Source organism: Dermacentor andersoni, chromosome 7 (genome assembly GCF_023375885.2).
Source record: "Dermacentor andersoni chromosome 7, qqDerAnde1_hic_scaffold, whole genome shotgun sequence".
NCBI classification, from domain to species: Eukaryota; Metazoa; Arthropoda; class Arachnida; order Ixodida; family Ixodidae; genus Dermacentor; species Dermacentor andersoni.
The window spans coordinates 13,706,268-13,730,352 of NC_092820.1; the positions used below are offsets into that span (position 1 = coordinate 13,706,268).

The 24,085-nt window shown below is 48.3% G+C and overlaps 1 protein-coding gene across 3 annotated transcripts in view; it reads left to right on the forward strand.

The window, feature by feature from the left end:
• LOC129386005 (chymotrypsinogen B-like) overlaps window positions 1–24,085 on the forward strand; it is a 717,527-nt gene that overhangs the window by 104,799 nt on the left and 588,643 nt on the right. For all 3 annotated transcript variants that reach the window (XM_055073202.2, XM_055073201.2, XM_055073200.2), the window contains exon 2: window positions 2,757–2,795. In XM_055073202.2, coding sequence (XP_054929177.1) covers window positions 2,757–2,795 — 39 coding nt within the window. The remainder of the gene's footprint in view (window positions 1–2,756; window positions 2,796–24,085) is intronic.

Consider the following 24,085-nt stretch of genomic DNA (forward strand, 5'->3'; position numbering starts at 1 on the left):
CCAGGAGACGTCTAGCGTGCCTGATAACCACGACAGGTCTGGCGTGGTGTCCCTCGCGGTACTGTTGCCTCTTCTGGTGGTTACGTCCGGCTCATTGAGGAGGGCCATCTCGTGATCCTTCATTGCTTTGGCCAATGCTTTTCCTCTCTTAGACTGAAACTCATAGCCCCAAGTTGTGTGAGGGGCGTTAAAGTCGCCGAGGGTCAGGAGCGGTCTGGTCCCCGCCAACCCTTTCGCCTGGCTCACGATGCGGTCAAATTCGTACTGCCGTTGTGACGGCCGGCAGTACGCGCTCATTACAAATAAATTACCCGAGCTGCCAATTTCTCTCGCATGAATTCCGACCAGCGTGTGCTCGCACCCACTCTGCGCCGTGACATGTTGAGTCACATTTGAGTCACATGTTGAGTCACATGTTGAGCACTGCATTCAGCTGCCTGTGGGAGGTTTATCACTCTATAGTCAGCGTACAGTCTGAGGCTACCGTTTTCTTTTGGGGCCATGGTGACTGGCGATGCAAATGGCGACACAGGTGGATGGATGATATCAGCGTCTAATATTTTTTGAATTTCCGCTTTTAGTCCTATCTTCTTTTCTGTCGATACGTTGTACGTCTTTTTCTGGATTATAGTTGTATCCTGTAGTTAAAATGAAACTTCAGACTAGGTGGTAGCAGGAGCATAGCTTCCCGAGCAGAGCAATCTTTGGTTGAGTTTCTGAATACTGTCTCCAGTATTCGGCATTTAAATTCGATTTGCTTTAGTCATTGGTTTAGAATTATCTCCATTGGAGCTCACAGACAGTGTCGTCCCAAAGAATGCTTAGCCTCAACGATTTCATGTCCGGGCGAAAGACAAGGAAGTCGTATCTGACGCCGTCTATCACAAAGGCAAGGTGTTGCGCGTACCGCAAGTTGTATTTTGGCCTTAAGCTTATCTGCTCGCAGTGCTCCTTTTCGCGGCCATCGTAACTTCGTACAGGGACTGATCGGCCTGTGGATATGTCTTCTGCATTTCCTCTGCCTGTCTTGCGTATTCATTTTAAGCTCCACTGTAGACAGACAAGATTTCTCAGTTCATGTCCATTCCCTTCAGGTTGGATATGGAGTAACCTTGAAGGAATCAGTAAGATGGGGTCGTTTCATTTCGTTGAATACACTGAGGCTTTGGCGTCATCTGTCTTTTGGTCTCTTTGAACAGTGGGGAAGCCGAAATAAACAGTGACACAGTACCTGGTCCCATCGCTGAAATTGATCTATTTCGGAATATCTAGAGTAAGCCATTTTTCCACATACACAAAACTTTGCAGACATGCTCTAAGAAGCATAACTCATGCCACTTTCTCGCTACACCACTCAAGGATTATCGCGTGTTTAAGACCCAGCTTTGCACACATAACCACCCATTATAATTCGGTGCGGCTTCAAAAAAAAGTGACTCGCCATACCGGCCCTGCGAAAGCAGATATCCAGCGAAGATGTTGCAGAAGCACCAGTGCAACTGTTAAGGGGGCTATGCAATGCTTTATTGATATTTCGGGTGCTTGTCTTGAGCTTGTTCTTTATTAAAACGTATGCTGGTCTGTGTGTTGCATAGGAGATTTCAATGAATGTATGCACTGCTCGCTTCACTTTGCTGAGTGCTTGTAGCCTCTGCCTTACGGGGGTATGAGCCATTGCTCACGGGGCTATAAGGCATTGCATTTCTATTGCTTAGGGGAGTATGGACCATTGCTGATGATGATAGATGCTTGTTTTCAGCTTGTTCTTTATTGAAACGTATGTTGTTCTGTACGTTGTATGTGTGATTCCAATGAATGTACGCAGTGGGCGAGGGCGATGAGCCATTGCATTTTTGTTTGCTTAACGGGGTATGATCCTTTGCTGATCATGAAAATTTTACACCGAATCTACATATGGCTAGGATCCCGGCATAGAGTTTCTCACTATAACACCTAGAGGGAAATCTGGCGCCACCGTCTATGGGAGTTTCTTAAGGGGGCACCGCGCCGTCATGGGAATGACGGTATATGTGTCTGCGAGGCTCGTGTTGGCTGGTGTTGTACGAGGCTTCGTCTAAAACGTGCATATGGCTACACATATAACGCGTTCTCGAATTAAAATCTTAATAAAACGTTTCCATTCACGCATATTACATCTTTACTCACCTACAATGCATGACCAATCGAAGAAAAGCAAGAACAGGCGGCAAACTGTTTCAAAGCGAGCGCGAACCATGTCGTCTGTCCTCCAACTTTAGCGGCCCGCTGATACTTTTTACGTAAAATATAATCGTACACGCAATAACAAGTTCTCACAGTTAAACAAAACATGTTTTTGCGTAATAATAAAGCCAAAACAGCTTTTCACGTGCTGTTTTAGTAGAAAATGAATCATTGCGACTGACAGAACGGTGCTTGCCAAGCGCGTCTTCAAGGTGTCCTGTCTCTGCGAGAACGATGCCAATCCGAAGTCACAATATACCGGCATTCCCATGCATACGACAGCGCAGCAGCGCCAGATTTCCCTCTAGGTAGTGTAGTGAGAAACTCTATGATGCCGGGATTCTTTCGCTTCCGTCGCCAAAAAAGTATCATCATCAATCGCTCATACCCCTGTAAGCAAGCAAAAAATGCAATGGCTCGTAGCCCCGCTAGGCTACAAGCACTCACTATTGTTTCGCACTAAAACATTTGTTACAGTGAATGCGTCGTTACCACCATTTCAATGACGGTTGCTTCTTCTTTTGCATTTGCAGCATTCTTCCTGCAGTGCCGATTGCCACGTACAACTTCAGGTAGGTATAATAACCAAGAGCAAACACTGTCTGTACTTCGCAAAAATAGCATTAGGGCGATGATAAATAAATTCTAAGCGTTCGATAGATTCCTTATGGAGTGATAGACAAGCCTTTCTCCAGATTATGAGCGTCGCTTCGGTTCTCGAAGCTAAGAAGTACGCTCTGAACTTCTGAGACGTTGCTCCAGGGACATGGTGCTCGAGCGAAATTGCTTAGTAGAGCTTTACAAATGCTAATAATGGACAATAACAAAGTCGTAAAACAGGCGACAAGGGACAAGGAAGTGATGGGGCGAGTTGTAAATGTAAGTATCGGTAAGTTTTCGATGAGGCGTGTTTTTCAGATGGTATAATAGAGGCACAATCTCTTCATACCGGGTAGGCAGAGTAGTCAACCTTGGCTGGTGCGCTCTAGTCTGCTGCTGTATACTTGGCAAGAATAAATATACAGCAGAGCCGTGAACTTCTATGTTGCACTCCCATGTTGCTACATTTGCTGGGCAAGTTCCATGCATCCTAAATAAGCCTCGACTACAGGTCTTGCTCGTTAATACGCTTGTGCTGCCCGAAAATACGGTTTATATGCCTCTATGAAGCAGCTGGGATGGATAAAGTACCCTTGAGGTTGGTTGAGGAAAACCTTGATATTTTAATTCCCGTCTTATGCATGTTTTCTCGCTCTCTGCATAGTCCTTTGTTTCTGTGGCTCCTAAACACATGTTAAGTTCTACCTGTCCTTTAAGACGTGAATAGCTGTTTCCAAATACAGACCAATTTTCTTATATAGTGCTATAACAGACGTTTAGAAAACATTCTTTCGAGAAGTTACAGAAACTCTGAATAAGTAAACGTTCTTCAGCAGAATCAATTTAGACTTAATTATTCTAGTAATATCGTAGTTTCAAACTTACTTTAAAACACGAGCACTGTCTATCTAAGAAGCAAACACGCTCGTAGGGATAAGCTATTTAGTTTAAAAGGGTCGGAATTTGGAGGAGCTGGTTCGTATGGCTTTATTACAGGCAAAAGAGCGCGAGTAAAACGGGACACGAAAGAAACACAGGACAGGCGTCCACCCAAGTGCATGTCCCGTACTGTCCCGTACGATTTCACACAGTTATGTGACTCGACATTAACACATTTAAAGAAAAGAGACACCCCACACGAACACAATATACAAGAATTCCGTGCTCTTCACGAAAAATATCAAAATAAGATGGCATTCTACACTGATGGCTCTAGAACAAAAGAACACGTGGTGCAGGGGCCGCAACAGACAATTGGTGAACAAGTATTCGTCTACAAAAACGTGCCTCTGTTTACACTGCTGAAGTTTATGCTGTATGGGTTGTAGTTAAAAAGATTATCACTGGCAAACATCTAAAAACGCAGCCATATACACTGATTCCTTAAGTACACTAAAGGTTCTACATCTGAAATCTGAGTGTGAACACCTGGTAGGGGATGCACTAACATGGTCGCGCTTAACAAATACGGGAGATCAAGGGCCAGACTCCACTTCGGTTCCGTCTCCGAACCGTTCCTTATCGGAGTGACGTCCAAATGAGGACAGCGAAGTACGCGAGGAGAAAAAGGAGAAGCCAACAGCCAATCGGCGAGTGCCCCACCTCGCGGGAGCCCGGCCCACGACTGCCTGGCTTTTTCGGGGGTACTAAATAATGGGTTGCTTTAAAAAGAAATCAAATATTACAAATAAATGGCAATTGATATCGCTTAATAAGAAGTCGCAGTACGTGCAAGAGAGCGCAGTGAAGAACTATTTTGATGTTTCTTTCGGTACATCCCTATTACAAAACGCAGTGCCACTAGGACCCAGTGCGCCAGATTATGGGCCCAGTGCCACGCGCTGGATGCTGGGCCGGCGCGGCACACTGGGAGGCACAGGCTACTCGTGCGAAAAACGGCTCTAGCGCGTTAAGTGCCCGGACACTGTATACATTTTTTTAAATACAGAAAGCAACGAAGAGCGCTTTAGTGAAATAAAAAAGGGAGAAAGAATAACGTAAAAATAAAACTGCTCCAGCCGGGATTCGATGGCCCGACCTACAGATACCAAGCCCGGCACTTTACCTCTATATACGTCACGCCAGAACTTTCTTTTCTTTCTTTCTTTCTTTCATGGTATTTATTACAGTAGCAACAACCCGATATTCACCAGTTGTGCATAGTCAGAGAAGGGAGAGCACAATGAAAGTCACACAAAGAAAAGGCATTGTTCATACTGTGGGTAGAAATGTTGGTTTCACTCTAGAAGGGTGGTAAGGATAGGCACCTCACCAAAATGGGATACCAGTCCGGCTGTGTACCAAGTCCATCCTAAACCTGCTTTAAGTGTAGTGTGATTTGGATGAAATGTACCCTTGTAGGTACAACCGTTTCGGCGTTTCGGTCCATCATTCGCGTTTTCCACAAACTGTGCATTCCGATGCGAAAAAACATATCGAAAGGTGCACTATTATCAGAGGTCGGCAGCAGGCATCGCCCAGTATGAGCGTTAATCTCAAAGTCTCTTTTTAAAGTCCGTTGGAGGACATCCCAAAATAGTATGGCGTCGGTGCAGCTAATAAAACAATGTTCAATCGTCTCTGGCACGTCACAAAGGCGACAGTTAACAGAAGAGACAAAGATACCGTTTTTCTGTAGCCATGTTTTTACTGGTGTGGTTTCATTATGGAGTTTATAAAAGAATGTTTTGCAGCAAGGGGATGTCTACCTTTTACGAACTCGCTTTAGTACATCGTGACCTGGCCATTGAATGTATAGTGATCGGTAAAATGGAAGCGGAAATAGCATGGACAATAAATCTTTGTATAACGTTTTACGCGACACAGAGTACAAGTATTCAGTGGACAACTGAACTGTCAGGAAACGAACAGCCAAGTAAACTTCTTGCATGAACCCCCACAAGCATAAACGCGAAGGAAAATTGGAAGAAACAATTAAATCGGGTAACGCGTTAACAAGTGTGACTTGCATGAATGACCGAATTATAGGATGTGATGTATCGCGAAAAAAGTAGAAACGAGACACTATTTGCCGCACATAAAGATGTACTAAACCCAGCCCACCTTCACTACCGGGCCTAAACATATTGTCTCGCCTCATGGGCTCAAAAGTTGAAGACCATACGAAGGTTGCAAAGATTCGGTGAAAGCGTTGGATGTAGAGCCTGGCACAATGAATAACTTGCAATACATAGTAAATTTTTGTTGCCAAAAACTTATTGCAGGCCTCGGCTTTCCCAAAAATAGAAAGTCGGTGTGGAACGAATGTCTGGGCGTAACTTTGCAGCGCCGAAACCCGTTTTTTCCAATAGTGTGCGCTTAATTAATATGCGTCTAGCGGCACGCCAAGATACTTTGGCGGTACACCGGTCCACTTAACGCGTGCAAACAGTTCTGGTGTATAGCACCATGAGCCAAACCATTAGCCTAAGCTTTTTGCGGAGTTCATTCGTGCTCCCCATACGCTGCCAAATTCCTCTATTGTTTATACTACCTTTTCAACACTGGACTTATCCGTGCAGAATAACGCTAAATCATCTGCATAAGCTAAGACTTCTACTTCATTACCCACTATATTGAAGCCATGGATGTAACTCAACTGAATTACGCTTAAGCATAGCGGTTCAAGATAAAGGGCGAACAGTAATGGGGACATCGGGCATCCTTATTTTAATGAAGAGCAAATGGAAACGGGTTTACAGAGTTGGCTATTAATAACTAAAGGAGTAGTACACCACGTATAGCAAAGCTTAACGCCTTTAAGCACAACGGAGCCAACATTGGCATGCTCCAGAAGAGAAAATAAATAGGAGTGACTGACACGATCCAAAGCTTTAGCAAGGTCTACCTGGAGCATTGCAAGCTGCTCAATGGAACCGTAACAGTATTGAAGAAGTGCACGGGCGATATGTATGTTGGTTTGAATGGATCGGCCCCTAATTCCACACGTCTCATGGGAACCAATGAGAATTGACATCGCAAATTGCAATCTATTCGATAAAACTTTTGCAAAAATTTTATAATCCACGTTTGACAATGTGATTGGTCGGTAGCTTTCAACAGAACGCAGTTTCTCTTTATCTGATCTCTTGGGAATGAAAACTGTGAGGGTTTAGCAAAAAGATTGCAGAAGGGCGTTTGCCTCTAAATTTGTAATAAAAACGTCCAATAATATGGGACTGATAATTGATTTTAAAGCTTTGTAAAATTCACAGGAAAGTCCATCAGGGCCGGGTGTTTTCGACAGAGGCAGCTGATCAATAGCTAACTCAATTTCTTGTATCGTAAGGGTATCACTAATGAATGCACAGTCATCATCCTGCAAAGCTTTTACAAGAGACACAAAACTCTCTAAGACTTTTGCATCGTGATCATCGGGCCGGGCACGAAACAACACACTGTAGTAAGTTTCGAACTTTGAAATTATGTCACTCGTATTTGTTAGAAGACTACCTTCAGAATATATTTCCTGAATTAATTTGGAAACAGCGTGACGTCGCTCGTCAAGTAAAGCTTGACGTGTTGGTTGCTCAGACTGCAGAGCACGCCTATACCGAGATCGAACTCGCGCACCTCTGTAACGCAGTGCATCATACTTTTGTAACTCACATTTAAGATTTTCTATCTCAACAATATAAGTGCCTGGCATTTCGCATTCCATCTGATAAAGGTTGTATAGGCTCTTAAGAAGCATTTTCTCTTCATTTTTTCTATAGAATGCTTTCTGCGATCCAATTTCTATGGCCACTTTGCGAACGTCTTGTTCAAAGAGTTCCCAAGCTGTAAATAACGGCAAGTCAGTAGAAAGAAAGTTTTTTAGGGCCATGCGCACGTGATTAATAAATTCCTGATCATTTAAGAGCTCAGAGTGAAGCTTCCAGAGTGTCCACTGTGGTCGGAAATTGGTTACAAATTTCTCACCAATCTTTGCGATAACCATGCAATGATCAGAGAAGGAAACTGGGATAGTAATACAAGACACTCCTCGGGAGAGGAGTGATGAAGAAACATAAATTCGACCAAGGCGGGCGTAAGAGCGACCTTGAATTTGTGTATAAGAGCGAGCTCCCTGTCCCGACACTCCTATGTCAATTAGCCCTGCATTTTCTATTACGTTAGACAAAACTTCATCACTCCTGTCCCGCTGAGTTTTAATGCCGCTTCGATCGCTCGGATCACATAGACAATTGAAATCTACCATTAACACGGCCTTACGATCACAGTCTATTAGACTACGCACAGTATCAAATAAGAGAATTCGTTTTGCAGCTTCATTAAATGCATAGACGTTGACTATTCGCCATGGCACACCCTGCAACACAAAATCACAACATATATATCGCCCTTCAATGTCAACATGGTAGCTAAATGCTGAACAAAGTAGGCTCTTTTTCAGAAACAAGAAACAGCCCGCGGGTAAACCAAGAGCGTGGGAAACGCAGACATTATATTCAGAGAGAAAAGGTCGCAAAGCCCTTTCTGTCTCGTCATCACTCTCAATCTTCGTCTTCTGCACGGCGACGAAGTCGAGGCGCTTTCTAGACAAAAGCCGGCAAAGCTGCGCCTGTTTCTGCAAAGACCTAAGGCCTCGTACGTTCAAAGTTGCGAAGAGAAGTTGCTGGGACAGCGCCATGGTGACTACCCACTATTTAGACTTATTTGTCTATGCAGTCGGTCCTAGAGTGTAACATTGAGGCTCCGTCCGCACCCTCACCAGGCCTCCTGGACCGTGATCGCCGGCACTTTCCATAGTGTGTCGATGTTTTCCCGTGACGTGCTTTTCTTATGGTACTGGCCGTCTCGCTGTCCGTGCTTGATTCTGATCTATTAGACGCACGGCGCTTCGGAATTGACGTATCCGCGCTACCTCGTCTGTCCTCTGTCAGCATGGCGCACGTGTTGAGATGCTTCGGTTTAGCAGATGAGTCATCAGCGGCTGCCTCATTCGCTGGATGGGCAGCAACTGACTGCGTGGTAACGGGTGCTTCTTTTTCTTCGCTACTTTCCTTTTCCACGGGCAGTTCTGCGATGCCATTATCTTTGACATCTAGAGGGGCCTTACTGGCACAGCTGGTATGCGCGGAAGAGGGAACGTCTCCAGTCGCGTCGAGAACCTCAGTATTATCCATTATGTGATCCTGCAAGCTTTCGTCCGGAGGCCTTGTTCTGTGTCGTAACTTGTCGGCGTATGTCAGAAAACATTCTTCAGCTGTGTGGCCAAAGCGTCAACAGGCTTCACAACGTGGGGTTCTGCAGTTTCGACGAATGTGGCCAACCTTGTTAAAGCGGAGACAAAGCGGGGGCCGGCCCGGAATCCATACAAGGCTCTGCACTCCACAAACATGTAGCTGATGTGGAAAGTCCCCCACGCCGACTCCATCGGCAAGAGTTAACAACACGTCACGATTTAGGGTACGCATTTGTTCCATTTCCGATACTCTCCAGCTTTTTGCTGATATAGACTTCACTTTCCCGTAAGCCTGGAGCGCATCTCGAATGTAATCGTCTTCCAAACGCTCAGGAAGCCATAAAAGCTTTATTTTTACTTCCGTAGGCTCGGGCTCAATAACGATGCAGCGTCTACCTTTTACGGATTATTCTCCGCACGTGACTAGCTTGGATTTTGTGATTGGTGATTTGAACGTCACTATCCACACGTGCAACATCTGAGATTGAGCGATGCAACTTATTTCCTACAGGTCAACAACGTTCTGAAGGGCGTCTCTGAAGTCTTGGGCTCTGTACGGTCGACCACTTGAGTCAGCATGCAGGAAAACGGAGTCCACGACCAGCTTACCGGTAGGAAGACGAGGTAGCACAACACGGCAGTCATTGCTGCTGGCTGAAGCCTGAGCAGCACCTCGGTCAGGGGCCGATAAATCATTTGGAGCGGAGAACATGAAAAAAGTGACCGTTCGGTACGCCGTCTTCTTCTTTCTCCCTACGCCACGCCAGAAGACCAGCATGAATGGATAATTTGCCATATCAAAATTTAGAAGCAATTTTAGTTTCGCAAAGCTACGTCTCGCACAGACATGGTAGATGCGCTATCGCCCAGCAACTAAAGCTCACGCCTGTACTACAAAGAAAAATTTGCTGTTCGTATTGAGTAGCATGCTCGCAAGTGCCAGAACATTGATTTTCACTTGCGATTGGTATTTTAGCTTCGAAAAAAGTCCTAAATGAAACGCCAACCGGGGCGCTGTTTGGGCTGCTACTGCCGATTTCGATAGCCGCGTTTTGTTCTTCACGCGATGGATATGCAACGTTTTCTTAGTTCAGTGATGCCTTTCAGTCAACACTTCTGTCTAGTCATATATCTTCGTCGAAGAAGCACAGACTAGTGCTAGGAGCCTTCGGCGATACCACATATACCTGTGTTTATGACGCGTCACATCGGTGGTCATCGCTTCTTGTGCTGGCACTGTAGACATGAAAAAATTTTTATTTAAGAACACCGGTGCGAAAGATGAAATATACAGTGATTTATCCTTGTTAGACTTCTTGATTCCTGAGCGTAGACGCGCCGATAGCGTGAGGACAGGCTCGGCGGATACGCTAGGCCTAAGCTTCGGTGGGGACCGATCTCGGCGCGGGTAGCTGGCGAAAGCTAAAATGTGTGTATTCGAGCATCAGAACGTTTTTTAGTATAATAGGGAAAGTGGAAGCGCATGAATCACCTCAGCTTTGTTATCGGTGCGATAATATCAGTCAACGATAGGCTTCGAAATCGGGGCCCGTTCGCGCGTGTCTCAACGACTTCTGCATTTCATCTCCACTCCACAACACTGTGACAACGGCGACAACTCCCAGTCATATGTTACGTGCGAACTACTAAAAAACGCGGCGTCCTCAAGGTTTCCGTGGTTTCGTTCAAGAATTTAGCTATCCGACCAGTCAAAAGGGAAAGCGAAAAACCAAAACAAAACGAAAATGATCTTCAGTGTGAAATGTCCATGAATAAACAGGGCAGCTCACGCACCTTTATTCCAGGCTGCGACACGAAACAGCATTTTATGACCCCAAGATATAGCGTTCATGCGATGGAATTGTATAAAGCATTTATTATTCAGCAGCGCTCGTCCTTGCGTACTGGAACCAGCACGGCACAAGCACAACCAGCGCAGTTTCCAGTACGAACCGGCGAACTGCAGCGAGAACCAGCGCCTGTACGGCACAAACTACTCCGCCCCAGCGTCATGGCAGTGGAACCAGCGTCTCTTCCAGTGTGACCCAGCTCTTATCCAGCGCTCTCCCTGGTGTCCCAGTGAGTCCCAACGAGCGCCAGCGTACCCAGTGCGACCCAGTGCCAAAAAAATGCTGGTTTCACACTGGAAGACGCTGGCTTTTGCAGTAGGGATGTTTCTCTTTTCTGTCGGTAGATGGCGTCGCATACGCGCGTTTCGTCTGCGTTTGGTTCCATTTCTGACAAGAAGACTCGCAATGGCAGAAGCAGCGACTCGCCGGCCTCTTGGCGCCCATGTTTCGCCGCGACAGCGTACTTTGCTGGTAGAGTTCATGGAGCAACACCCGTGGCTCTGCCAATTCTGCCACTGCCTGCTGCTTTTCCGCTGGCGTGGTCGGAAAGGTTACCCACCATTTTTTGCTTGCCTACGCGAGTTATAGCTACCGCTATTGCGCTCATGCAGCGGCTCATCGAGGATTGCGAGAATTGGATGGTCACTTCACTGCCGACAGACGTCTGAAAGCTCCCGGTCACAAGAAACCGAAGCGCACAGAGAACTTTTGCTTCTGTCGGCAGTCCGGTCGGCCCCTTCGTCCCAATTTCGCCCTCAATATCAGCACACAGCCTACGCACAAGCGCCTTACTCATCCTGAAATGGCGGCGAAAATCCTCCTCCGGCAGATCGAAGGCATCTTCCTTGTTTCTAGGTCTTCTCTGGCCAGTGCGGCCGCAAAGAGCCGCTAAAACATACGGAGTCATGGGCGCCGCCATGTTTGTTTACAAGCGTGCAGCAGCGGTTCCCGCGAAGTTGAGCTACTCGCCGCGGTTCTTGTGACAGTGTACTAGAACTCTTCTAATAGACTGTAGTTTTTGTGCCGGCAAGCGAAACGGTTCCTTTCGGCGCTGTGGCCACGCCCCGTGACGTAGACGAAGACCGCGGAGCTGCCTCCGGAAGTTTTTCGTCACGCCGGACGTGACGACGGTAGGCCAATGAGAGGAGGCGAAAGAAACTGGTTCTCGACCGGAACCGCAGTGGGATCTGGCCCCAATTCGTTTCTGCTGGGTACCAATTCATGTTGGGATGCTGGGTAACGACAGCTGATAGATGTGCATCGATGGCAACATACAAAGACATAATAAAGACAGCACTTCCATATAAAGAGAGTATCCGTGCCATTAGTAAGGCTTTAACGTCAAATTGGCAACACGAATGGGACCATTGAACAGACAACAAGCTACATCTCGCTGAACCCATATAGGGTGCGTGGAAGGCGTGTAACCACCAGGAGCGCTTGTTTGAAGTAGTTCTATGCCTATTTCGCATTGGGCACACACACTTCACACACAATTGTTTATTTACAAAAGAAGATGTACCAACATGCCAAGAATACCAAGAACCACTAACAGTCATGCATATATTACTCCCATGCACACATATTGAAGTACAAAGACGAAACCCTTTGCACAACCTATATCAACTGCACATGCCTTTACATCCTGCTTTCATTTTAGAAGATGATTGGATAGTCCCATTACCTGAAGTGCGTAAATTCCTAGATTACACTGGTATATTACACAAAATATAGATCAACACAGCCTTTCTCCTATTAAATAGTATTATAAAACACCTCGTGTATGGCGCAGCATAGCCTTAGCCACTTTTGCAACACTAAACCACATTTACCTACTAACTTTGATTAAATCGACTGTTATTCCATCTTCTCCTGCCGCTCTTGCTCGTTTCACGTCTTGCAAGACCCTTCTGACCTCATGGCTAGTTGTAGGAGGAGTTTCTTTATCCTGTTAATTACGCTTTTTATTGGAGGTATCGTGACTCATTTAGGTATTGTACAGGTCAATATAGAATTCTTCCATTTTTTTACTGTATCGTCGAGATTGCTGATGATATTATAATTACCTTGCTTATCTTTAGTGCATAAATCTCGGTTTGTCCTTTGCCAAGTTTCTTTCTCACTGATTTCAGGCTGCGTCAATTTTTACAGCTTCTTCAGTCTTTCTCACGTCATAGTTTCGAATATCACCTATTTTCGCCTTGTTGATCAGCTTTGACAGTTCCGCGAATTCTCTTCAGTTGGACACTTTCATTCTTTTTCATTCCTTTATTAGGTCCTTTGTTAATTGGGAGGGCTTGCCTACTGGTCACCTTGGTGCCTTGCCTCCCACTTCAATTGCTGCCCATGAAGCCAGCCTAGTTACAGTTTCATTCATTACCTCTGTGCTACCTTCATCTCTCTGTTCTGCAGCTGCATATTTGTTCGGAAGTACCAGCCTGAATTTCTCTGCTTTTACCCTTACTGCCTCTTGGTTGACCTGTTTCTTCGTGGTCAATTTTGCTTTTTCCCTCTTCAAATTGAGGTGAATCCCAGCCCTCACTATCCTATGATCACTGCATTTTACCGTACCTATCAGTTCTGCATCCTGCAAGTGAAACATCAATATTTTATTTGTAGTAAACGACAATGCATCCGTGGTACATCTAGCGTCAACATGTGTTCTCTACCGCACAAAGTGGTTTCACGGGTAAGCTCGCGCGTAAGCAGAAGATAGAAATGATCGCTTTGCACTGAGAAACAACGCAATAAATTTGTCGATTGTGTATATGGCATAGCATACATGGTTCACTTCTGTGGCGGTAAAATTCATGTGGAACAGTCTGAAAGATGCGTCGATGAATGCCTCTGACAACACCACGTTTTGTTAAAAGCTTCAAAGTCTTCGCACCTTGCTGGCCGTTGTAAACACTGCAATTGCTATATCCGGTTTTCAAAGAAACAGAACATTTCCGACATCAAGATCAACTAACTCCTGAGCTCTTCGAATCATGTTGTTACGAAGGTAATGTAGGGTAGAGCCAGGTCCCAGTCACGGTGGTCGTCTGAAGTGTATTTAGACAGCATGTCTGTAAGGGTGCGGTTCAAACGCTCAGTGAGGCCGTTCGTTTGAGGGTGATAGGAGCTAGTAAATTTATGCTGAATGGAGCAGGCCCGCATGAGTTTCCATTACGAACCAGCGAACTGCAGCGAGAACCAGTGCCTGTACAGCACAAACTACTGCACCCCAGCGTCATGGCAGTGGAACCAGCGCCAAAAACGTACGGCCACGGTCTGTTAGCAATCGACGCGGAGCACCATGCATCAAAATGATATCATGGAGAAGGAAATCCGCAACGTCAGTTGCGCAACTGGTCGGAAGAGCGCGGGTTACGGCGTAGCGGGTCGCGTAGTCAGCCGCGACTGCAACCCATTTGCATCCTGATGTAGATTCCGGAAATGGGCCGAGAAGGTCTAAGCCAACACGATGGAAGGGCTCGGCAGGGATGTCGAGCGGCTGCAGTTAACCAGCGGGGGGCTGGGAAGGCTTCTTGCGTCGTTGGCAAAGTTCACAAGCGGCGACGTAACGTCGTACGGAACGGGCAAGGCCCGGCCAGAAAAAACGGCGACGAACAGGGTCATAGGTTCGAGATACGCCGAGGTTTCCTGCCGTTGGTGCGTCGTGGAGCTCTTCTAGAACGGTTGAGCGGAGGTGTTTAGGTATGACAAGTAGGAACTCAGAGCCGTCCGGAGGAAGGTTACGATGGTACAGAGTACCGTCGCGGAGGACGAAGAGGCGTAGAGTGGCGTCGGCCGGAGAGTGTTCAAAATGGTTGATGAGTCCTCTGATGTTGGCGTCACGGCGTTGCTCGTCGGCGAAATGAAGCAGCTGCGACGCAGAGAATACACGAGTAGCACTGGTAATATTGGAGGAGTCAGGGTCGTCAACAAGGTAACGCGACAGGCGGTCAGCGTCTTGGTGCAGGCGGCCAGACTTGTAGACCACAGAATACGAAAATTCTTGTAGTCTCAAAGCCCATCGACAAAGCCGGCCTGTAGGATCTTTTAGGGATGAGAGCCAGCAGAGAGCATGATGGTCAGTGACTACGGAAAAAGGGCGACCGTAGAGGTAAGGACGGGACTTCGCAACCACCCAGACTACAGCAAGGCATTCTCGTTCCGTAATGGAATAGTTGCGCTCCGATGGTGTGAGGAGGCGGCTCGCATAAGCAATAACGCGATCCTGGCCACGCTGACGCTGGGCTAAGACGGCACCTACGCATTGACCGCTGGCAGCTGTACGCAATTCTGTAGGGTCATCATGGTCGAAGTGGGCGAGAATGGGTGGCGAGGAGGGAAGAATGACGAGACGAGAGAAGGCGGCGGCTTCTGCAGTACCCCACGAGAATTGTACGCCTTTCTTCAAAATATTAGCGAGGGGTCTAGCAATTGCATCAAAATATTGAACAAAACGACGAAAGTACGAGCATTGCCCGACAAAACTTCTAACGTCTTCAAACGCTAAACACCGGCTGCACAATATCCCACAAATGGTTGATGTAGCTTGAAACAGACGTGGTAAAGTTAGGGGCCCACTGTTCTAGAAATGTAGTTGAGTAGGCCTTGTTGCTGGGTGAGTTGGTTGAGATTTTATGAATGCATTGGTGCGCCAATAGGAACATAAAAGACAGAGGAGGGCAAGTAAAATACGACAGGTCGAGCGCTGAACACCGACTGCACAATGTCACAGAAATGGTTGATGTAGCTTCAAGCAGACGTGGTAAAGAAGGGGCCCACTGTGCTATAAATGTAGTTGAGTAGACCTTGTTGTAGGGTGAGTTGGTTGAGATCTATTGAATGCATTGTTGCACCAATAGGAAAATAAAAGACACAGGAAGGCAAGTAAGAAACGACAGGTCGAGCGCTGAACACTGACTGAACAATATCACACAAATGGTTAATGAAGCTTGAAGCAGACATGGTAGCTTCAAGCAGCCAAGCAGACTTTTGGCGCAAAAATGTATTCATTAGATCTCAACCAACTCACCCAGCAGCACGTTCTACTCAACTATATTTCTAGTACACTGGGCCCCTTCTTTATCATGTATGCTTCAAGGAACGTAAAGCATTTTTGTCCTATTGTTCAGTCAGTGTTTTAAGCTCGACCTGTCGTTCCTTTCTTGCCCTCCAAAGTCTTTATTTTCTTTTTGGCGCAACAATGTATTCAATAGATCTAAACTAACTCGCCCAGCAACAAATTGTACTTGTCTATCTAACTTGTACCACAACCTATGCCTGTAACGGATCCGGTCGCGTCAAAATTTCATGTTTTTTTCTACCAATACTCTAAACGCCTTTTGCTTATCTCGACTGTTGTTGAGGCTTCGGTCCACTTTAAATCTAAGTTCTTCTAGAAGGCATACGTTAACTACGAGTCTCTCTGGGTGAATGCTTTCGCATTCAATTGGGACGTATTGAGGTGTCTCTGGATTTTTCCTGCAGCATACACATGCCTAATCCATTGCGAATATTTGCTCCGGCATATTTTTGTCCTTTGTTGATCAGCTCGAGGCTCAAGTAGCAAGACAGTGCCCTTTATGTCACCTTACAGAATTTCCCTTTTAATTTCTTTTCTTCTCAATATGGCAAATCTCCACGCTCTTTTTTGTTTGCATTGTTTACGTAGAATGCACTGCCTGTGTTTCTCACTTTCTTCCTGATGACTTCTGGTTATCGATTTACACTTCCAATTATTCTTGTATTGGTTGCCAACTTTCATTAACTCTTCTACCATTCTGGTTGACGTTTTTCAGGCACAGATACTTGTGCACTTTGGGCAGCTGTTTATTTTGATGCAGGCTCCTCTTTCTCCAAAGCAAATATTGCTTAGCGCTTGTCTGATTTCAACAGAGGCCTAACCCATGTAACCCTTCACTGCTCCTTTGTGGTTTTGCCATGCGCTCCCCAAGCCAACTGGCTAGCCGATATTTGGTTCCTGTCCAGCCCCGACAAGATAGCCGATTCTAAACGCAGAATGACACTTGCGAACGTTATCACTGGTACTATTAATCTTTTCCAGATTCCACGCACCACTTCATATTTATTGTGCCCCAGAATTCTCTGTTTTATTGTTTCTGCATTCCGCTTCTAATTTTTTCCTTCGAATTATTATTTCTTTCACGCTGACATGGGTAGGCGCCACAGCTTCGCAGTCGACTCATCGCACTAGGCAGGGGTCACTCAGTCTGTGCTGGTTTTCAATGAACCGCTTTCACGGTCACTAAGTACGGGCCGGTAGGTGTGTGCCGCTCTTTAATGAACGTCGGTCACGCCAACTTGGCTAGCTAGGCATGTGCCACTGGGAATGCGTCGCAGTGAGGTAAAACATCCGTTAAATTGGTTCGTTGCTGAGCGGAATTGAGCCCACGTCGCAAGCCTTTCTCAAGGACAGAAACCCGACGCATTAGCAGGCTGCGCCACCAATGGAGTGAGTAGGATCACTTTTTTATTGTCTTTCATGACAACGCTTTAACCAACCGCACCACGAATACACTGGGTATGTGTCGCTTTTAAATGAGCCTCTCCACAACTTTGGCCACTGAATATGTGTCACTGCGTGCCCGGCAAACCAAGGAACAATTTTCAGCGCTCGCAGCAATCGGTGCACCACCATTCTCGTCTCAAAGGGTTCGGGCGATCTTCACGGCAGTGCCAATAGATGGCGCAGCGTGTCCAGAAAAAAAAAAAAGCAAGCAGGCTAGGTGGCTGTTTGTCACCGCCCCGTTTGAAAGGAGATGCGAATAAATCTTCATCATCATCACCGAAACGTGATAGAGGCGCTCGGTGGCCGCATAACGCGTTTCTCAGCGTTCTCACGCACCGGCCCGCCACAGATTTCGAAGGCCAGGCTTCGCGGCTGCGGCACTCGACGGCGACGAGTGCTCTTAGAGAAGCGCGAAAGAGGAGTTCCACTGCAGCACAGGCCTCAAACACAGCTCATAGATAACTCCGCCTTTCGATGGGGCGAAATACGAAAACATCCGCGTGCCTAAATTTAGGTGCACGTTAAAGATCTGCAGGTGGTTGAAATTTCCGGAGTTCTCCAACACGGCGTGCATCATAATCATATTGTGGTTTTTGTGCGTAAAGCCCCATAATTTAATTAATACATAACTAATTTCTACCGTGGCTATATGCTGTGTTGCTGTAATGTAACGGTGTAGGGACGGCGAATTACACCATGTCAAAGCTGTGAGTTACCGATTAGCTTCTTTAATGGACGAAGTTGTGCCCAGCAAAAGAAATAACACTCTGTCATTGTGACAATGGCGAACAAAATCGGTGATCATCAAAAGCCTTTGCGGGCGAAGCACGGCAGCTTTTATGCATGATCCGTCCAAGGTGCCAGCGTAATCGCTGATGCCCGCTGCCTTTCCAGAAAGTGCTGCACAATTCTTGTCACGCATGCAACCTCATTGAAAAGGTGCGGCGAAAACATACGCAACAGATAGGATCAACAATAATATTCCACTAAGTTGATGATAATGCCGGCACGACTTGCGATAACACCGAGTTCTAAGCGTGTAAACCCGCAGAAAGGATGAATAAGCAGACGTGCGAATATTGAATAATTGCTAACGCATTGCAGTCGACAGTCAATGCGAGGTGTGTTTTGCCGCAATTTTTTTTACTTGCAACTCTTTAGGTAAAAAGCTAACAAATATTGCTACGATGACATAACATAACTAGGAGTGGACACGGGAACAGCGCTTGTGGCACCACGCCTAATCGCCTTGTTTTCACTATGCATGTCTTGCTTTTTATCATCTTCGGATGGTCGTCCTGCTTATCCCGTGAACCCGCACCGTGCCCTTTACTTGTGCCAGCCTCAGGCATGAACGAAGCCTATTTCAGCGATACGCCAGCCGCGATACCGACCTATTCGCTCGACGTTTCCTTCGGCCTCCCAGCCACATCGACACAGCCATCACCAGGAGAGGCTGATTTAAGCTGCCGACCCATCGACCTACACTTCAGTGGACACGGGAACAGCGCTTGTGGCACCACGCCTAATCGCCTTGTTTTCACTATGCAGGTCTTGCTTTTTATCATCTTCGGATGGTCGTCCTGCTTATCCCGTGAACCCGCACCGTGCCCTTTACTTGTGCCAGCCTCAGGCATGAACAAAGCCTATTTCAGCGATACGCCAGCCGCGATACCGACCTATTCGCTCGACGTTTCCTTCGGCCTCCCAGCCACATCGACACAGCCATCACCAGGAGAGGCTGATTTAAGCCGCCGACCCATCGACCTACACTTCAGTGGACACGGGAACAGCGCTTGTGGCACCACGCCTGATCGCCTTGTTTTCACTATGCAGGTCTTGCTTTTTATCATCTTCGGATGGTCGTCCTGCTTATCCCGTGAACCCGCACCGTGCCATTTACTTGTGCCAGCCTCAGGCATGAACGAAGCCTATTTCAGCGATACGCCAGCCGCGATACCGACCTATTCGCTCGACGTTTCCTTCGGCCTCCCAGCCACATCGACACAGCCATCACCAGGAGAGGCTGATTTAAGCTGCCGACCCATCGACCTACACTTCAGTGGACACGGGAACAGCGCTTGTGGCACCACGCCTAATCGCCTTGTTTTCACTATGCATGTCTTGCTTTTTATCATCTTCGGATGGTCGTCCTGCTTATCCCGTGAACCCGCACCGTGCCCTTTACTTGTGCCAGCCTCAGGCATGAACGAAGCCTATTTCAGCGATACGCCAGCAGCGATACCGACCTATTCGCTCGACGTTTCCTTGGGCCTCCCAGCCACATCGACACAGCCATCACCAGGAGAGGCTGATTTAAGCCGCCGACCCATCGACCTACACTTCAGTGGACACGGGAACAGCGCTTGTGGCACCACGCCTAATTGCCTTGTTTTCACTATGCATGTCTTGCTTTTTATCATCTTCGGATGGTCGTCCTGCTTATCCCGTGAACCCGCACCGTGCCCTTTACTTGTGCCAGCCTCAGGCATGAACGAAGCCTATTTCAGCGATACGCCAGCCGCGATACCGACCTATTCGCTCGACGTTTCCTTCGGCCTCCCAGCCACATCGACACAGCCATCACCAGGAGAGGCTGATTTAAGCCGCCGACCCATCGACCTACACTTCAGTGGACACGGGAACAGCGCTTGTGGCACCACGCCTAATCGCCTTGTTTTCACTATGCATGTCTTGCTTTTTATCATCTTCGGATGGTCGTCCTGCTTATCCCGTGAACCCGCACCGTGCCCTTTACTTGTGCCAGCCTCAGGCATGAACGAAGCCTATTTCAGCGATACGCCAGCCGCGATACCGACCTATTCGCTCGACGTTTCCTTCGGCCTCCCAGCCACATCGACACAGCCATCACCAGGAGAGGCTGATTTAAGCCGCCGACCCATCGACCTACACTTCAGTGGACACGGGAACAGCGCTTGTGGCACCACGCCTAATCGCCTTGTTTTCACTATGCATGTCTTGCCTTTTATCATCTTCGGATGGTCGTCCTGCTTATCCCGTGAACCCGCACCGTGCCCTTTACTTGTGCCAGCCTCAGGCGTGAACGAAGCCTATTTCAGCGATACGCCATTCGCGATACCGACCTATTCGCTCGACGTTTCCTTCGGCCTCCCAGCCACATCGACACAGCCATCACCAGGAGAGGCTGATTTAAGCTGCCGACCCATCGACCTACACTTTAGTGGACACGGGAACAGCGCTTGTGGCACCACGCCTAATCGCCTTGTTTTCACTATGCATGTCTTGCTTTTTATCATCTTCGGATGGTCGTCCTGCTTATCCCGTGAACCCGCACCGTGCCCTTTGCTTGTGCCAGCCTCAGGCATGAACGAAGCCTATTTCAGCGATACGCCAGCCGCGATACCGACCTATTCGCTCGACGGTTCCTTCGGCCTCCCAGCCACATCGACACAGCCATCACCAGGAGAGGCTGATTTAAGCTGCCGACCCATCGACCTACACTTTAGTGGACACGGGAACAGCGCTTGTGGCACCACGCCTAATCGCCTTGTTTTCACTATGCATGTCTTGCTTTTTATCATCTTCGGATGGTCGTCCTGCTTATCCCGTGAACCCGCACCGTGCCCTTTGCTTGTGCCAGCCTCAGGCATGAACGAAGCCTATTTCAGCGATACGCCAGCCGCGATACCGACCTATTCGCTCGACGGTTCCTTCGGCCTCCCAGCCACATCGACACAGCCATCACCAGGAGAGGCTGATTTAAGCCGCCGACCCATCGACCTACACTTCAGTGGACACGGGAACAGCGCTTGTGGCACCACGCCTAATCGCCTTGTTTTCACTATCCATGTCTTGCCTTTTATCATCTTCGGATGGTCGTCCTGCTTATCCCGTGAACCCGCACCGTGCCCTTTACTTGTGCCAGCCTCAGGCGTGAACGAAGCCTATTTCAGCGATACGCCAGCCGCGATACCGACCTATTCGCTCGACGTTTCCTTCGGCCTCCCAGCCACATCGACACAGCCATCACCAGGAGAGGCTGATTTAAGCTGCCGACCCATCGACCTACACTTCAGTGGACACGGGAACAGCGCTTGTGGCACCACGCCTAATCGCCTTGTTTTCACTATGCAGGTCTTGCTTTTTATCATCTTCGGATGGTCGTCCTGCTTATCCCGTGAACCCGCACCGTGCCATTTACTTGTGCCAGCCTCAGGTGTGAACGAAGCCTATTTCAGCGATACGCCAGCCGCGATACCGACCTATTCGCTCGACGTTTCCTTCGGCCTCCCAGCCACATCGACACAGCCATCACCAGGAGAGGCTGATTTAAGCTGCCGACCCATCGACCTACACTTCAGTGGACACGGGAACAGCGCTTGTGGCACCACGCCTAATCGCCTTGTTTTCACTATGCATGTCTTGCTTTTTATCATCTTCGGATGGTCGTCCTGCTTATCCCGTGAACCCGCACCGTGCCCTTTTCTTGTGCCAGCCTCAGGCGTGAACGAAGCCTATTTCAGCGATACGCCAGCCGCGATACCGACCTATTCGCTCGACGTTTCCTTCGGCCTCCCAGCCACATCGACACAGCCATCACCAGGAGAGGCTGATTTAAGCTGCCGACCCATCGACCTACACTTCAGTGGACACGGGAACAGCGCTTGTGGCACCACGCCTAATCGCCTTGTTTTCACTATGCAGGTCTTGCTTTTTATCATCTTCGGATGGTCGTCCTGCTTATCCCGTGAACCCGCACCGTGCCCTTTACTTGTGCCAGCCTCTGGCGTGAACGAAGCCTATTTCAGCGATACGCCAGCCGCGATACCGACCTATTCGCTCGACGTTTCCTTGGGCCTCCCAGCCACATCGACACAGCCATCACCAGGAGAGGCTGATTTAAGCCGCCGACCCATCGACCTACACTTCAGTGGACACGGGAACAGCGCTTGTGGCACCACGCCTAATTGCCTTGTTTTCACTATGCATGTCTTGCTTTTTATCATCTTCGGATGGTCGTCCTGCTTATCCCGTGAACCCGCACCGTGCCCTTTACTTGTGCCAGCCTCAGGCGTGAACGAAGCCTATTTCAGCGATACGCCAGCCGCGATACCGACCTATTCGCTCGACGTTTCCTTCGGCCTCCCAGCCACATCGACACAGCCATCACCAGGAGAGGCTGATTTAAGCTGCCGACCCATCGACCTACACTTTAGTGGACACGGGAACAGCGCTTGTGGCACCACGCCTAATCGCCTTGTTTTCACTATGCATGTCTTGCTTTTTATCATCTTCGGATGGTCGTCCTGCTTATCCCGTGAACCCGCACCGTGCCCTTTGCTTGTGCCAGCCTCAGGCATGAACGAAGCCTATTTCAGCGATACGCCAGCCGCGATACCGACCTATTCGCTCGACGGTTCCTTCGGCCTCCCAGCCACATCGACACAGCCATCACCAGGAGAGGCTGATTTAAGCCGCCGACCCATCGACCTACACTTCAGTGGACACGGGAACAGCGCTTGTGGCACCACGCCTAATCGCCTTGTTTTCACTATGCATGTCTTGCCTTTTATCATCTTCGGATGGTCGTCCTGCTTATCCCGTGAACCCGCACCGTGCCCTTTACTTGTGCCAGCCTCAGGCGTGAACGAAGCCTATTTCAGCGATACGCCAGCCGCGATACCGACCTATTCGCTCGACGGTTCCTTCGGCCTCCCAGCCACATCGACACAGCCATCACCAGGAGAGGCTGATTTAAGCCGCCGACCCATCGACCTACACTTCAGTGGACACGGGAACAGCGCTTGTGGCACCACGCCTAATCACCTTGTTTTCACTATGCATGTCTTGCCTTTTATCATCTTCGGATGGTCGTCCTGCTTATCCCGTGAACCCGCACCGTGCCCTTTACTTGTGCCAGCCTCAGGCGTGAACGAAGCCTATTTCAGCGATACGCCAGCCGCGATACCGACCTATTCGCTCGACGTTTCCTTCGGCCTCCCAGCCACATCGACACAGCCATCACCAGGAGAGGCTGATTTAAGCTGCCGACCCATCGACCTACACTTCAGTGGACACGTGAACAGCGCTTGTGGCACCACGCCTAATCGCCTTGTTTTCACTATGCAGGTCTTGCTTTTTATCATCTTCGGATGGTCGTCCTGCTTATCCCGTGAACCCGCACCGTGCCATTTACTTGTGCCAGCCTCAGGTGTGAACGAAGCCTATTTCAGCGATACGCCAGCCGCGATACCGACCTATTCGCTCGACGTTTCCTTCGGCCCCCCAGCCACATCGACACAGCCATCACCAGGAGAGGCTGATTTAAGCTGCCGACCCATCGACCTACACTTCAGTGGACACGGGAACAGCGCTTGTGGCACCACGCCTAATCGCCTTGTTTTCACTATGCAGGTCTTGCTTTTTATCATCTTCGGATGGTCGTCCTGCTTATCCCGTGAACCCGCACCGTGCCCTTTACTTGTGCCAGCCTCTGGCGTGAACGAAGCCTATTTCAGCGATACGCCAGCCGCGATACCGACCTATTCGCTCGACGTTTCCTTCGGCCTCCCAGCCACATCGACACAGCCATCACCAGGAGAGGCTGATTTAAGCTGCCGACCCATCGACCTACACTTCAGTGGACACGGGAACAGCGCTTGTGGCACCACGCCTAATCGCCTTGTTTTCACTATGCATGTCTTGCTTTTTATCATCTTC